Source organism: Gopherus flavomarginatus, chromosome 18 (assembly GCF_025201925.1).
Source record: "Gopherus flavomarginatus isolate rGopFla2 chromosome 18, rGopFla2.mat.asm, whole genome shotgun sequence".
Taxonomy (NCBI): Eukaryota; Metazoa; Chordata; order Testudines; family Testudinidae; genus Gopherus; species Gopherus flavomarginatus.
The window spans coordinates 18,840,663-18,857,551 of NC_066634.1; the positions used below are offsets into that span (position 1 = coordinate 18,840,663).

The 16,889-nt window shown below is 46.5% G+C and overlaps 1 protein-coding gene across 1 annotated transcript in view; it reads right to left on the reverse strand.

Annotated features, from left to right (window-relative positions):
- Window positions 1–7,976: 7,976 nt before the first annotated feature.
- NKPD1 (NTPase KAP family P-loop domain containing 1) overlaps window positions 7,977–16,889 on the reverse strand; it is a 33,765-nt gene continuing 24,852 nt past the window's right edge. The window contains exon 4 of the mRNA XM_050927825.1: window positions 7,977–9,682. Coding sequence (XP_050783782.1) covers window positions 7,977–9,682 — 1,706 coding nt within the window. The remainder of the gene's footprint in view (window positions 9,683–16,889) is intronic.

The window sequence follows — 16,889 nt, forward strand, 5'->3', positions numbered from 1 at the left end:
CTGTTGGTCCCCCCTGCATGGGATTCTTCCGTCCTAAGTGCAGGACTCTGCATTTGTCCTCGTTGAACCTCATCAGATGTCCCTAGATGGCCCCGGGGATCACCGTGTGTTCTCAGAGCTCAGGGCTTGGGTGTCTGTAGATGTCCCTGGTGCGTTATTGTGTCTTCCCAGAGCTCAGAGCTGGGGCAGAAAATCTCATTTGCTGATAGTGTTTGGTGTTGCTAGATCTGGTAGTGCTCTGCAGCACCTTACAGTAAACAAACCACAGCAAATGGCTCACACTATCTGATCTGCACATAGCATAGTAGCTCTGGGACTTTCAATCAAGGGGCATCCAACCTGAGCACTGGTCACACCTATGGTAATATGACCCCGGGGAGAGATTGTGCATAGAGACTCCTATGCAGGGAGGTGTTTTGAACCTGCATAGCCCATGGATCTCCAGGATAATATTACATTGGAGCTGCCCCACTGTTCCCCAAGGCAACTGCACTGTACTTCTGGCTCCCACTCGCCTTCGGGAGTCATTGCCTCTATCCCCAGTGGCCTGCAATAACAACTAGAGTTGGCCAGAAGATGGAAATCCAAATTTTGCATTTTTGAGAATTTTTCTGCCCAAAACCAGGATGAAAAGTCAAAAAATTTTCTTGCAGGAAGTAATTTCCAGACAAACACTGTTTCAGCAGAACCAAAATGGAACTTTTCAGACGGCCCATGGCTTGCTGGGCAGGCTCGTCTTGATTTTGTTTTTCCCTGGATGCAGAAATTGATACAACCCTTCCAGTTAGGCAGCCTGGAAGCTGTCAGTTTGCATTTCCTGATAGAAAATTGAAATTTCTCAGGAAAACTGACATTTTCCCCAGAAAAATGTTAATTCTGTGAAAAAGGCACTTTCTGTTGGAAAAGTAATCCAATGGGGAATTCTTGACCACTTTTAGTAATAGCTACAGAGGGGAACCAGTGGAGATCAGGGCTTCTTGATACAGCACCAGGAATCTGATTTAGATCTCCAGGGCAATGTCTACCTCCAGAGCCATTGAATGGCTTCAATGCTTTCAAAAGTGTAAATAAATCAAACCTCCCCATCCCAACTCAGAGAGCTGGGAACAGATCAGCGCCAGAGAAATCTTCTCGCTGAAACTAACAGAAAGTGCAGGGCATAGCGGGGCTGGATCGATGATGTGGTGAAGAGGAAAACAAATGGGAGGAAATTCTAGCCCTATTAAAATCAAAGGGAAAACTACCATAGACTTTCAATAGGGCCAAAACTTCACCCCTAAAGATTTTTGACAAGGCCTGGCTGACTGTAGAGAGCTTGGAGTTGGCCTGTGGAGACAATCTGTGGTATGCTCCAGCTGTAAGGCCTGTTAAAGAAGAGGCAGTTGACTAGGCCTGGTTTGCAGATCCCATTCCCCACTCACTGAATATGGCTGGCAAGGGACTTGACTCATCCCACACATACAGGAGTAAAGAATGAAGCATTGTGAACAATTATTCTCAAACATTCTTTATTCAGACTGACAAATGACTAGCAAACAGAGGAGACTCCTGTGCCATTTCCTGGGTTAGATGTACACCCTGTTTTACCGTACACTACCAGTGCACATACAGCTGTCAAAATAAATATTTTCCTGTATAAATTATGTAGTTTAAAAGTGTGTTTCACTATGGATTGGATACTTTACATGTATTTACAAAAATCACAAGGCATTGCTTTATTCGCTTACTTAGTTTTGGTCTCTAAAAACAAAATTGCTATACTTCAGCTGAGACATAATCATCATATTACAGCAATGCACCCCTTTACATAGATCTTAAGGTCAGAAGGGACCACTGTGATCATCTAGTCTGATCTGAATAATACATGCCAGAGAATTCCATTCAGTAATTCCTGCAGACAGTCCAACAACTTGTAGATGAGCTAGGACAGATCGTTTAGAAAGACTTGATTGCAATCTATATGTACCCACATATGGAGAAGATATTTGATAGGCGAGGGCCTTTTAATCTAGCAGACAAAATCATAAGAAGATCCGATGGCTGGAAGATGAAGTCAGCAATGCTCAAACAGGATGTAAGACACACATTTTGCACTGTGAGCATAATTAGCCATTGCGACAGTTTGCAAAGGGACGTGAGAAATTCTCCATGACTTGTGTCCTTTAAATTCATATATAGAGGTAACATTTTCAAAAGTGCCTAAGTGACTTATTAACCTAAATCCCATTTTCAATGAGTAAAATGGGTAAAATTTTCAAAAGTACCCAAGTAATTGAGGAGCCCGTGCCGCACATTTTGAAAATTGGATTTAGGCTCCTAAGTCACATAGGCACTTAGCAAAGTTTTACCAATTGTCCGCTAGATTAAATATCTTCTCCTCATGTAGAGACCACAATCAAGTCAGGATATGACCTTCTTTTCAATAGGCTAAGCAGATTGAGTTCCTTTAGTCTCACTGAGATTCTTATAGCTCTTTTCTGAACCCTCTTTAATTTTTCACCATCCTTTTTAATGTGTGGGCATGAGAACTAGACCAAGTATTCTAGGACTGCTCTCCTCATTGCTTTGTACCACCTCCCTCTTCCTACTTCAGATTCCCCTACTGATACATCCATGTGTTGTGTGATCTCTTTTCGCCGCAGGATTGCACTAGGAGCTCATGTACACAAATCTGTGCATCTGTAAGCTAAATTTTCCATTTCCATGCTGTGATATTATATTCGAACACCTGACAAGTTCTATGCAATGAAATCAAGAGAGCCTTCTTTGAATGCCTGCACTCAGTGAGACAGAGTTGAGACTGATCATTTAACCTTAACATTGTATTTCCTGATTGTAGTGTGCGTCATAGTTTACATTTAATATTACATTTACTCTTGTGGTCAGTTTTCTTCATGGGATTCACAGCTGATGCATTCTTTGAGCAGGGGATTGAACTAGATGACCTCTTGAGATCTCTTCCAACCCTAATATTTTATGATTCTATGATTCTTAGCTTAGCGTTGGTCTTCAGCCAATTCTTGCAGAATCCAGGTGAACTACAGAGAGCAGGTGTGAGCGGAGAAGCTGCCTTTTGGTGACATGGTGTTTCACTCTGAGAGGTTTCCATAGATTGGTAGATTTCAAGGCCAGAAGGAACCATTAGATCATCTAGTCTAATGTCCTGTATAACAGACCAGAGAATTTCAGCCAGTGACTCCTGTATTGAGCTCTGCTCAGAGGAGCGGGAATGTGCAACTCCACTGATTTCTATGGGAGCTGCGGATGCTTATCTTGTCTCTGAGTCCTGCCAAGGGGACCATGCTGCACATTACCTTTGAAGGTGTCACTATTAAAGACTTTTGGCTCTGAGTGGAGCCATTTGATGCTCTGCGATGTTGCCAGCCCTTCCCCCTCATGCTCTCATCTAGACTAGTAATTCCCTGCAGGTTACATGTTCAGTCATGAGACAAAAGACTGGTCAGCAATTTAGTTGCAGCCAGGCACAAGGAGATTATAAATAACTGGCGGATCCCAACTCACATGTCACAAGGCTCTCAGCATGGAGAAACATGAAGAGAACATGGCGGCCAAGGACGAGGCGCTGTGGGTGAATGTGGGCCCTGATTGGGCAAGTACCAATCAGCACTCAGAAGGTACAGTGATGGCATATAGAGACATACATTGACTAGGCTACAGAAATGCTTGAAAGTAAAACTCCAACAGCGTGAGCCTCTGTGGACATGCACAAATATATGTATGGCAGAACCAGGCGCAGAGCTGGTGTAAATGGGTTTGACTCCACTGGCTGCTATGGAGTTGCACCATTTACACTGGAAGGAGACTTTCGTCTCCTTGTATTTGCTACATTAGAAGGGCAGCTTGATAGGCAACGGTCATCTTCTTATTGCAAACATTGGGACTGATCGGCTCAAACTAAGTCAAACAAACAAAAACCCAACAAGGGACACCACCAGAAAATAGAGGTTTTGCCTATCTTTAGAGAGTAAAGTTCTCCCGACTCCCTGCATGGATGTAACAGGTGCAGGGCGCGCCCCTGTGTAGTCAGCCCATCGGCTCTGCTTTCCACGGACTCAGGGACACTCCAAGCTGGTGCAACACCTGTACTGTTTATTTGTGTCTGTTTCCCACCATCAGTTTCCTGCTATTTACAGTGGCTTCGCCTAACACGGGCAACAGCGTAGCAGGCTCCTGCCTCTCACCAAGCTCCGCCCCGCTTCACTCACTTCCTCCCAGCCTCATAGCTCCTGCCTAATGAACCTGGCAGGTACAGTCAGTGATTTGGCAACAATAGGCTATTTCCAATCCATTTCCTCTGCTTGGGGCTGGAGTAGCAGGGGCTGATTGAGGATTCCCCAGCAGCGCCCTGCCACAATGGGAAACCTGCAAATGAAGTTCTTTAACGGAGCTGCCGTCATGCCTTTCTCTGGGCCCAGGGACCTTTACCATGCAGGCAGAGAGTATCAACAGCAGTAATATGACTCAGACAGGTTGTTGGGCAGGAAGCAGATGTAGGACCAGATCACTCTTGCCTTTTCTCATGCGGGTGATGAATGGAGCAGGAAACCTGCTCCTTGGGCCCAAAGCTTGTCAGGAGAGGGGTGGGTTGAGGCAACGTAGCATCCTGTCCTCTCCAAATCGGCAGAAGCCTCTGCACATTTGGGACGCTGCTCTTTCAGGGAGCTGTGGTTTGGTGGGCGAGGTCAGGACAGCACCCCTCCCTCCAGCCTGGGTGATCTTTATATTAGGAAAGAACTTGACCAGATGACGACTATGGGGCACATGATGTGTGTGTGCAAGCATTAGAACAGCTAAACAGCAGGGGAACCGCATCCCTTGGTTAAGAAGATGCAAGCGTTGAACTTTAGGCTAAATAGCAAGAAAAAAATCCACCTTGTTCAGCCATTTACATTCATGCAAACTGCTCCCAAACCAGGATGGTGGCACTATATCCCCACTTTGTGCTGCTTAAAGGACAAGGTACAGGGCCATGGAAAGTCAGGACCAAGATGTTTTTTCCTGCCTTTAATTCCTCTCGCTGACCATATGTGATCACAGGAGCAGCCCCAGTCTAGTGCTGTCATCACCTAGTTGACCTTGCGGTAAAAAGAAAGTGCCTTCCCTTCACTATGTTTTTACATTGGGATAGCTCCCCCACACTAATTACCCCAAGGTAAAAAACAATACACTCTTCTAGTCGCAAAGCCAAGGCAGGAGAGACCCATAGACACAAGGGAATCTGGGTGGGCTAGGAGAATAATATTTGGGTCAGTTCTTTTCCTGTAAATCAAGAGGAAAGCCTGTATAGCTTAGCTTATAGTGAGATGTGAGACTAGATGCGACTAAATATGCATGAAGGCTATTGCTTTAAAATAAATTTTTCTCTAATGCTTTGTTCCAACTGCTAGCTAGATAAATACACTTTGTTTTAAGGAGCCCATTGGTCACTATCACCCATCTCAGGTTCCCCAAGGGAAAAAACGCAGGTGCTCAAACCCAGTCAAGTCTGCAGAGCTAAGAGCAGGAGTTGCCAAATTCCACCTCAAAGCAGAGAAGGACCAGAGGCTCAGGACACAAGCTGGGTGGCAGAGACCAGAAAGGGGACACAGGGTCAGCTAGCTCCCTAATCATGACACTGTCATTTTAGCATTACAGAGGAGAGCAAAAAAACCCCGCAAACAAACATGTCCTGTCTGTGGATTGCAAGTAGTTACAGAAATAAAAGTTAGATAGAAAGAATCACAGTTCTCTGCTCCTCCTGGGTAACATCCCCATAAGGGCAGCACCACTCCGCAGAGGGGACAGGCTGCTGGTGCTTCTCGGATCTGTACCAGGGGAAGATAAACAAGTCAAACATCCAAAGGCTGGGAAACTGATTGTTAGAACAACAGAGAAAACAAGAGTATAATAAAGTAGTACAAGATTAATAAAACATGAAGACGGAGCTTTGTGTAGCTTTAAATCGGCAAAATAACCGGCCACATGATGGCATTGTAAGGCAAGAAATGAGACACTCTGGTAGGCATTCTGTACAGAAGCCTGACTGAGACTTGTTTCACTCTTATCATCTAAATTCAAAGGGAAAGAGATGCAGAGATGGAACTAATAGGTGATTATAATGTTAAAACCAGTAGAGTGCTAGACTTCCATGCGCCTAATGTCATACTACAACACCTCATTTGCACAAATCACTGATGCCTGCTTCTGTAACTCATTGTGGCATGCGCACACACACAGCTCATACCTTCACAGCTGATCATCAGTCGACCAGCACACTCACACCATAATTACAACACGTTGCACCTTTGTGAAAGTTACTGGTAGGCCCCCTTAACAGCTTACAAGCAGCCAGTAGGGAAAAGCAGAAGCCTTACGGATACAGTACCCTGAACTTTTGAACTGTCTCCCCTTATCAGTTTTGAGGTAGTTGAAGTTGGTTCTTAGCTGGTTTTTGCTGGGCAGATTGCAGAAGTGCAGGGTTTGTTAACCACCAATCAAATGCTAGCACGACCAAAGCCTGTGTGTGAGTGTGTATAAAAAATTCTTGATTTTTGTATTGAGTAGAGTTTTTTGTACCAAGGTACAAGGCTCTCCTTTCTTCTGCAGAATGAAGCAACCTTTCCTTATCCCTGTCTGGCTGTCATTGGCTCTCAGCTATGCGGACCCAACATTTCACTAACACCTTCACACTGTACCTGCGTACCAGCATCCCTTCAAATGTACCAACCTTCCTAGTCACAGACTTACTCACTGAGCACCTTTGCTACTGCACACATAGATCACTGCCTCCCTGCCCCACTGCAGGGATACATCTCCATGCACTGGATCCAGTAAATTGATTCTCATTGACATAGTGCTCTCGGGGTCCTTATCAGTTTCTCCCACTTTAGGTCCCGTTACATTGCCAGAGCACTGTGAAGTGGCCTGAGTATACATGAGAATTAGGATCAGTTACCCCTCACTTACACACCTCACATCTGGCCCAGGGCAAGCTCTGCTCAATACTAGATCCAAGAGAGCCAAGCTGTATGGGAGTGGCTAAGGGAAGGCTTTAGCTCAGCATTTACAATACTAGACCAGTGGTTTCCAATCTCGTTCTGCCACTTGTGCAGGGAAATCCCCTGGCGGGCCGAGCCGGTTTGTTTACCGGCCGCGTCCGCAGGTTCAGCCGATCGCGGCTCCCCGTGTCCGCGGTTTGCTGCTCCAGGCCAATGGGAGCTGCTGGAAGTGGTGGCCAGTATGTCCCTCGGCTTGCGCCACTTCCAGCAGCCCCCATTGGCCCAGAGCAGCGAACCACTGCCAATGGGAGCCGCGATCAGCCAAACCTGCAGACGCGGCCGGTAAACAAACCGGCCCGGCCCGCCAGGGGCTTTCCCTGCACAAGCAGCAGAACACGTTTGGGAACCACTGGACTAGAGGAAACAGTTGGTGTTTGTCTAGAGCCTGATTTTGAAAAGTTGCTTCCAAATTTACAACTGCAATTTTGTAGGTGACAAGAATTGTGAGGGAAATTTTATTGCACTTAAATATTTAGGAAAATGTTTTCAAAAATGGGCCCTGACTTTTGCTGCCTCAAGGTTTGGGTGCCCAGCTTAAAACATCTAAAGTTGAGCCCCCTCCCCCTGCGCAAAATGTTAGCTTTAGCTATGTGGCTGCAGCCAGCAAGCAGACAGTTAGAATCGCTGTGCTGAGATGAGGCCATAATGATCTGGGCCTGCAATGTCAGAGGCCAGGCTGAGACGCTCTTAAAAATGAAGACTTTGGCTTTCTTTGGCTCAGATAAGCACTGTGTACCCTCAAACAGGAGAGCTGGCAGCATTTAAGTAGTTTTGACTCAACTACCTAGGCGAGGGTAGCTGCAAATTTAGTCAGTAGAAGCACCAGACTGATTTTCACTGGATCATTCAATAGTTTATAGATGGTAACGTCTTCCTTTTTTCCTTTCTAAGGCAAATAACTGAAGTCTTTTCAATTGTTTAACTGCACTCCTCAATACCAGAACACTGCACACCCGTAGACACCTGGACAGTCTTAACTGAAGACTTAGTTACGCTTGTATCATTTGCCTTATTCAGTGAATTAACTCCTCGTATTAGTCCCAATTTATGCCTTATTGAATGGTCCAGATTGATTGTGGACTTTAGAAAGGTGTTGGCCTCCTGTACTGTGAAAGGAAAATCATTAGACAAAAAATTCTGAAAGAGTTCAGGGTCCCCATCCAAGGCCAGGATATTCTGGAGGACTTTGTGCATGGAATACAGCTCTTTACAGTTTTCCACGAAGATTCCCCATAAGGACTGGTTCCTGAATTCCTCCGTTGGTCGAATCTGCTGCCTGTCCTCCAGGCACTGCAACACCCAACTCAGGCGGCATGGCCATTGATTAGCCAGGACCACCCATGCAGCCACGGACCTTGGAGACATTGTATGTCTCATAATGTTCTGTTGCAGCATGAGTCTGATGGTGATGGGAATTGTGTTGACTATCCTTTTCATTTGAATAATGCTGTCTGGGATGTATTTATAGAGACAATCAGTGTGATTGTGCAGAGCATGAAATGCTTCATGAATATACCTCACAGCTTGGGCATCGATTTGGCTTTGGTCCATTTCACTGGACGTCTCCATATCTACCAGCTTTATCATTTTCCCCTTTACGTTCCTGACTCCTCTTTCCATGTTTTTTGTGATGATTTTGTACATCAGGTCCTCCCGGCTCTGGACAGCATCCTGCAAATGCTGCAGTTTGGACTTTGTGCCCATCTCTGGTATTGAAAAAGGCAAAGTCACTGTTCGGTTCAGGAACAGGTACCCATTATCGGCCATTCCTTTCATGCAGCTGGTTTGTTCCAAACACGGTGCAATGATGCTGGGATCTATCACCAGGATGAAAATGAATGGGGCGTTAGTGTCCGAGAGCAAAGTGTTTATTGCATTCAAAACCCCAACGACCCTCTCTGGGTAGCACATATCCAAACTGGTGATCTCCAGCACTATGCGTAGCCGCCGTCTCTGATAGATCTCCATGTAATACACAAAGCTGGTCAGCATCTCGATCTCCTTCTTCACTTCACTCATGAAGCCAAGGTGACTGCTAAACTTCTCGCTGTCTGTCATCTTCTCAATTTTCTGCTTCTGGCTGATAACCATGTTCTTAACCACAGAGAAAACAGTCACTAATATTCCTGATCCAGACAGGCCGGTGGTAGCACTGCCAATGACCTTTAACGCACTGCTGTCTTTTATTCCTGGAACAAAGATCGCCACTGAGAGCAGGCTTACACCAGCCACTAGGACAAACACGAGGCCTCCTAAGGAAAGGCAGGTCCTTTTGTTGAGAAGCCATTCGTCTTGGCTAAAGCCAGAGGCAAATCTGGGCCTTTTCCCCATCACATGGTAAAAGCTCAAAGGCAGGGCACCGAAGTGCTTGCGGATGCTTTGACACAGCGTGGTGACCAGCCCCGCCCACAGCTTATCGCTGCCAGCATATTGCCAAGCACTAAACCTGATGAAGAGGAACTGAATGTTCTCCCTCCTAAGGTGGACTTCAGTGATCACTGGCTGGTAGAAGAGCAGATACCACAGGAGAAGAAAATAGCCCCAACCTTCAGGTCTTCTTGGCTTTTGGTGTGATTTTCTCAGCTCCTCTTCTTCTCTCTGAATGGATTCTTTGAGCATGCAGGCTGGAGAAGCAGAAAAAACAACTGGTTACCTTGCTGCATGGCACTGTGTCACATTCAGAGGAGGTGGGGAGGCCCTTCCAAACAGGTCATGTGGCCCTGATTTGTTGTCTTACTGGGTCTCTGAGATAAACTGTTTAATAGGGTGCCATAAGGATCTGTGCTAGCTTTGGGCTTACTTCATTTAACATCTTCATTAATGATCCCGAGAAAGGGGGTAAATTGCATATTAGAAAAAATGGCAGATGATTTTAAACTGGGAGGTTCTGCAAACTCGGAGGCCAGAGAAATAACATGACGGGACCTAGAGAGTCAGAAAAAATAAAATGGATTCAGCTTGAAAGATGCAGCCAGTGCATCCCAGGGAAATTATCCCAAACACGTATGCTCCAAGGGTGACAAAAAGGGTTGGTGTGTGGCAGTGGGCAGCAAATTAGACAGGAGGTTGAAATGTTATAAGGCAGCAGAAGAGACCATTGCACATGTGGTGGGCAGCATACGCAAAGAATCACACTACAGATCAAGGGGACGTGGCTTTGATGCAACTATCCCTGGGACATTGTGTTCAGTTCACAGCTGTGCAAAGTAGCTGAATTAACTTTGCTGCTGGAATCTTAACTATGGTGTTTCCTGACTTTCTGGAGTTTTAATGGAGGCTTATTTAATATTTAACTTACTTGTTTTGCTTTTGAGGAAATTTTTGTAATGTGTGAGATCCAGGGGCCTTGGACTGCAGTGAGTATTTGCCTGGGTGAAAATGGAAAGACTTGGAAGTCTCCAGGATCTGGGTCCCAGCATAGCATTTCTGTGGCCCCATATAGCTCTGAAATGTGCATTTTATTCAGGTGAGAATGGTGGGATGAGCTCCTGTCTTTGCTGTTGAAATGTGATATGTTTGGGGACAGATTGCTGGAAGGCAGCTGCCCAGTAGTTTTCATGGGGATCCTGGCAGTGAAGAAGGCAGAACACAGTTCGTTTATATAAATGAAAACAGAGAATTTGCAGAGTATAGTAGGTTGAAACAAAAATCACTGAAAAACCCAGAGAGATTGGGGGCTGTGATTGTCACCTGACTCTTATAACAGGGGGTTATGTATTACAATCCTCATGTGAAGTGTCTGAGTAACTTCCATTCTCTGTTCAGTCCCCTTGTCAGAGACTGCAACATCCCTGAACTTTTCTATCTGGGCAGGAAGAACATATACTGTGACGGCACTAACCTAACCAAGCGAGCTCACTAGCTGCCTGTGTGTGGGAGCACGAAGAGGCATACAAATGTTTAGCGTATCTGGAACGTAAATAGCGTGCAAGCCAGCTACAACAATGTCCGTATGAACGCCTGTTCTCACTTTCAGGTGACACTGTAAATAAGAATCATAGACTCATAGGCCTTGTCTACACTTGTAAATTGGAGCGCATTAAATCATCCCCAGGCACCCTAACTCCTGAGGTGTCCACACTGGCACGTAGAGCACACGGACTCCGCGGCTGGAGCACCCCTGGTAATCCACCTCCACGAGAAGCATAGAACTTTCTGTGCCCCAGTGTGGACGCCCTGGTCTATTAATGCACTCTGATCGGCCTCCAGGAAGTGTCCACAATGCCTGTTCTAGCCACTCTGGTCATCACTTTGATGTCTACTGCCCTGCCCTCAGATGACCAACCATCAGACCTGCCCTTTAAATTATCTGGGAATTTTGAAAGTCCCCTTCCTGTTTGCTCAGCCAGGTGTGGAGTGCTCTCAGCACATCTTTCCAGGTGACCATCCCTCCACGTGCTGGGCGATCCCCAGTATATAGCAATGGTGAGGTGCTGGACCTCATCAGTGTTTGAGGGCAGGAAGCTGTCCAGTCCCAGCTGCACTCCACCTGTAGGAATTACGATACCTACAGGCAGATATCAAGTGCCATGACAGAAAGAGGGCATGACCAGGACGCAGTGCGGTGCGAGGTTAAAGTGAAGGAACTGTGGAACGCCTACCACAAAGCACAGGAGGCAAACTGCAGCTCCGGTGCTACCCCCACGGCCTGCCGGTTCTACAAAGGGCTGGACAAGATATGTGGGGGCAACCCCACTTCCACTCCGAAGAGCACCATGGACACTTCAGAGGCCGTGGCAGCCCAGAGTGCAACAAGGCAGGAGCTGGAAAGCGGGAGTGAGGGTGCTGAGGAGGACGGGGGCCCAGAGCCAGAGGATGGCCTGGCATCCCTAGATGCCTGCGGCCAGGAGCTGTTTTCAAGCCAGGAGGAAGGTAGCCAGCCGCAGCGGACGTTGCTTGGGGAAGAACAAACAGCAGAAGAGGTGCCTAGTAAAAGGCTTTTATTTTGAAAAGGGAGTTGTTGGGTGCAGGCTATTGGGGCGCGGAGGGTTAGGGCTGCATGCATGCCTAGATGCCTAATAGGGCATTGGTGTTGTCTCTCAAATTGCAGTAATCGGCCTCAGTGATCTCACCGAAGGTTTCATGCAGAAGCTGGGCAATCCACTTGCCCAGGTTCCTTGGAAGAGCTACCGTGCTCCTTGTTCCAGTGAGGCTAACATGTCCCCGCCATGACTGGCGGGGGGACCATTGCTGCACACAGGCAAGCTGGATATGGGCCAGGGCAGAAATCGCTTTGTAGTAGAAGACCCTCCCTTGCTTCCCAGGTCACCCTCAGCAGTGAGATATCTTCCAGGACAAACCCATCCTGTGGAAAATGTGGGGCAGTGTTCAGTATAGGGGCCCCCTGCAGCTGTTGGCTCTCCCCAACGCACAGGACCCCAGAGAACAGTAAGGTCCTTTAACAATCAGTCTCTCTTGCCCCTGTGGTTATTCACCATTTCGGGGCTCTTGTGGGTCATGTGCGCTTGCCTTGGGACAGGCAGTTTGGGTTATTGTGTGCACTGTGCTTGTTTTTAAGTTCAGCCGAATCATTGCTCTGTCTAATGATAACAGTGCTGCCTCTGTTAAATGTTGCATTTTGGCTTTACAAATGCAACCTTGAGATCCAGCCGCCCCCTCACCCTGAGCCCTTATCCCAAAACTCTTTCCCATGTCACTGCCAACCCACTTTCCCCAACATCCAAGGTCTTATCGCCGCCAGCTGCTTCCAACACCTGTAGCTTCACTGCCTACCCCTGCAAACTACTACCCTTAGCCACTGCACTCAACCCCCATCACCATGCATTTTAGCCAGCCTGAATTGCAGCACTCATTGCACGACACTCCAGACAGGAATGCTGAATACAATAACAGGACATACGCAAGTCTGTGATTGTTCTGTTCCCCACCCGGCCCTCTTCTCTTCTCCCTCACAGCACAGATGTGTCATGTCATGTGTGTTTCTCTAGCTGTTGTGCTTCTTTTCAATAAATGAATTTTTTGGTTTTGGAAACATTCTCTATTGCATTAACTAAAAGATAGCATAGCCCAGGAAAGGCACTGCTAGTCAGTGCATCATACATAGCAAACACAGATGCCTACTAACTTTGGAACCACTGCACTTTACTCCTGTGCAGGGCACCAAACATTACTGGTGGCTTTCAGCATTGAATTGCTCCCTCAAGACATCCCTAAACCTTACTGCTCCGTGTTGGGCCCTTCTAATAGCCCTGGTCTCTGGCTGTTCAAATTCAGCCTCCAGGTGTTGAACCTCCGAGATCCATGCCTGAGTGAAGCTTTCACCATTCCCTTCACATATATTATGGAGGGTACAGCACACAGCTATAACCGTAGGGATGTTATCATTGGCCAGATCCAGCTTCCCATATAGACGGCACCAGCAGGCTTTTAAATGGCCAAAATCACTCAACAGTCATTCTGCACTGACTCAGCATGTTGTTGAATCACTCCTTGCTGTTGTCAAGGCTCCCTGTGTATGTTTTCATGAGCCATGGCATTAAAGGGTAGTCTGGGTCTCCAAGGATCACAATGGGCATTTCGACTTCCCCTACAGTGATCTTCTGGTCCGGGAAGAAAGTCCCGGCTTGCAGCTTCCTGAACAGGCCAGTGTTCCGAAAGATGCATTTGTCATGCACCTTTCCAGACCAGCCTGCGTTAATGTCCATGAAACACCCATGGTGATCCACAAGCACCTGGAGAACCATCGAGAAATACCCCTTCCGATTTATGTACTTGGAGGCTAGGTGGTCTCATGCCAGAATTGGAATATGCGTCCCATCTATCGCCCCTCCGCAATTAGGGAAACCCATTTGTGCAAAGCCAGCCACAATTGCTCAGAGTCACGGTTCCTCTGAGCAGGATGCAATTAATGGCCCTGCACACTTGCATCAACATGATTCCAACGGTAAACTTGCCCACTCCAAACTGGTTTGCAACCAATCAGTAGCTGTCTGAAGTTGCCAGCTTCCAGATTGCAATAGCCACCTGCTTCTCCACCGTCAGGGCAGCTCTCAATCTCGTGTCCTTGCGCCGCAGGGTGGGGGTGAGCTCAGCACACAGTCCCATGAAAGTGGCTTTTCTCATCCGAAAGTTCCACAGCTGCTGCTCGTCATCCCAGACTTGCATGATGATGTGATCCCACCACTCAGTGCTTGTTTCCCAAGCCCAAAAGCGGTGTTCCATGATGGTGAGCATGTCCGTGAATGCCACAAGCAATCTCGTGTCATATGCATTACGTGTGTCAACATCATCGTCGGACTCCTCACTATTACTTTGTAGTTTAAGGAGTAACTTGACTGCCAAACGTGAATGCTGGCGAGACCCATCAGCAGATTCCTCAGCAGTTCGGGATCCATTTCCGCAGACCGAAAGGGAAGACAGAGCACGCAGTACAAAAAATGTTGAAAGATGGTGCCAAATGTGGATGGAAGCACAGGGATTGCTGGGATGCGAAGCGATGCATCAAGGACATTGGGACAGGACCCAGGATGCCTCACGCCCCCCCACCCCCTTCCCACAAGCCTCAGCGACAGAATGGGTAGAGGTGCTCTGCGAGTGAGCTGCCCATAATGCACCACTCCAAATGTTGCTGCAAGTGCCGCAAATGTGGCCATGCCACTGCGCTTGCAGCTGTCAATGTGAACACATGGAAGCACTTTTCCTGCTGCTATCTCCAAGGGCTGGTTTAACTCCCAGCAGTCTACATCTGCAAGTGTAGATAAGGCCATAGAAGATTAGGGCTGGAAGATACCTCAGGAGGTCATCTAGTCCAACCCCCTGCTCAAAGCAGGCCCAACACCAACTAAATCATCCCAGCCAGGGCTTTGTCAAGCCAGGCCTTAAAAACCTCTAAGGAAGGAGATTCCACCACCTCCCTAGGGAACCCATTCCAGTACTTCACCACCCTCCTAGTGAAATAGTGTTTCCTAATATCCAACCTAGAGCTCCTCCACTGCAACTTGAGACCATTGCTCCTTGTTCTGTCATCTGCCACCACTCAGAACAGCCGAGCTCCATCCTCTTTGGAACCTCCCTTCAGGTAGTTGAAGGCTGTTATTAAATCCCGCCTCACTCTTCTGCAGACTAAACAAGCCCAGTTCCCTCAGTCTCCCCTCGTAAGTCATGTGCCCCAGCTTCCTGATCATTTTTGCCACCGGCTGAGTAAAAATTAAAAGGCGTCTCTACCCAGCGAAGGGATTCTCAGATAGGGCTTGCGGGACCCCTGCAGGTCCTGGAGCAAATTTCCCCCCTTCCCCCCCTCCCCGGGTGGCCCTGGCCAGGGCCGACCTCAGGGGTACTCCACTTGATATCGGCTGCCAACTGGACATCAAGCCGTTGATCACTACCCATTGAGCCTGACAATCTAGCCAGCTTTCTATCCACCTTGTAGTCCATTCATCCAATCCATACTTCTTTAATTTGCTGGCAAGAATACTGTGGGAGACCATATCAAAATGTTTGCTGAAATCAAGCTATATCACATCCACTGCTTTCACCATATCCACAGAGTCAGTTATCTCACCATAGAAGGCAATCAGGTTGGTCAGGCATGAAGTGCCCTTGGTGAATCCATGTTAAACTGTTCCTGATCACCTTCCTCTCCTCCAAGTGCTTCAAAATGGTGGAAGTGGGCAGCATTATCTCTAAAGTTTCACACTGCTTTGTTTTTGAGTGCGGTTGGGTAAAAAAATTTCTACGTTTATAAGTCGTACTTTCATGATAAAGAGATTACACTAGAGTACTTGCATGGGGTAAATTGAGAACTACTTCTTTTGTTTCTCTTTTTTACAGTGCAAATATTTGTAACAACAAATATAAAGCGAGCACTGTGCACTTTGCATTCTGTGTTGTAATTGAAATGAATATATTTGAAAATATAGAAAAACATCCAAAATATTTATAATAAATTCAAGTTGCTATTCTATTATTAACAGTGTGATTAAAACTACAATCAATTACAACTATTTTTTAATCTAGTTAATTTGCTTTGCATTAATTGCTTGCATTAACTGCAATTAATTGACAGTCCTACTAAATATCTTTAAAAATTTGGGGCTAGCAGCCTATCTGGATCTTTAGGTGCCTAAATAGCTTTGGAAATCTGGTCCGAGGAGCCTAAGTCCCATTTTGAAAGGTGACTTGGTAGCTGATTAAAAGCGTTTATATTGGTAGTGCGTATTTTGGTAAAAATAAGCTATAACCAGTGAAGAAACTGATACAGAAAAAGCAGCAATACTTCCTTTAGAAATGGATGTAAGTATATTGATACTTCCCCCAGCATGGCCTCAGTTACACCGATATAAATATATAACTTCTGTTTACTGAAATAAGTTTCACTATTATGGACACTTTCAAAACCAATATACAGTAGAACTTGAGAGTTACGAACACCAGAGTTATGAACTGAGCAGTCAACCACATACCTCCTTTGGAACCAGAAGTATGCAGTCAAGCAGCAGCCGCAACCACCACCACCACCACCAACAACAACAAAGGCTAATACTGCACAGTACTGTGTTAAACGTAAACTACTACAAAATAAAGGAAAAGCAGCATTTTCAGTTTGCATATTAACGTTTCAAAGTTGTATTAAATCAATGAACTTTTGGAGGAACCTTTCGTTCAGAGTTACAAACAACCTCCATCCCCAAGGTGTTCATAACTCTGAGGTTCTACTGTGGTTAAATCAGTACAGAGACATTGTATTGGCCAGCCTGAGAACAACGTGTTACACCAGACCAGAAGTTGTTTGAGCTGGGACACCATTAGTAGGGTAATGAGTCTGCTAACACATCACTGGGCACGTGGGTGGCAGCTGTCATAGGCTTGGGG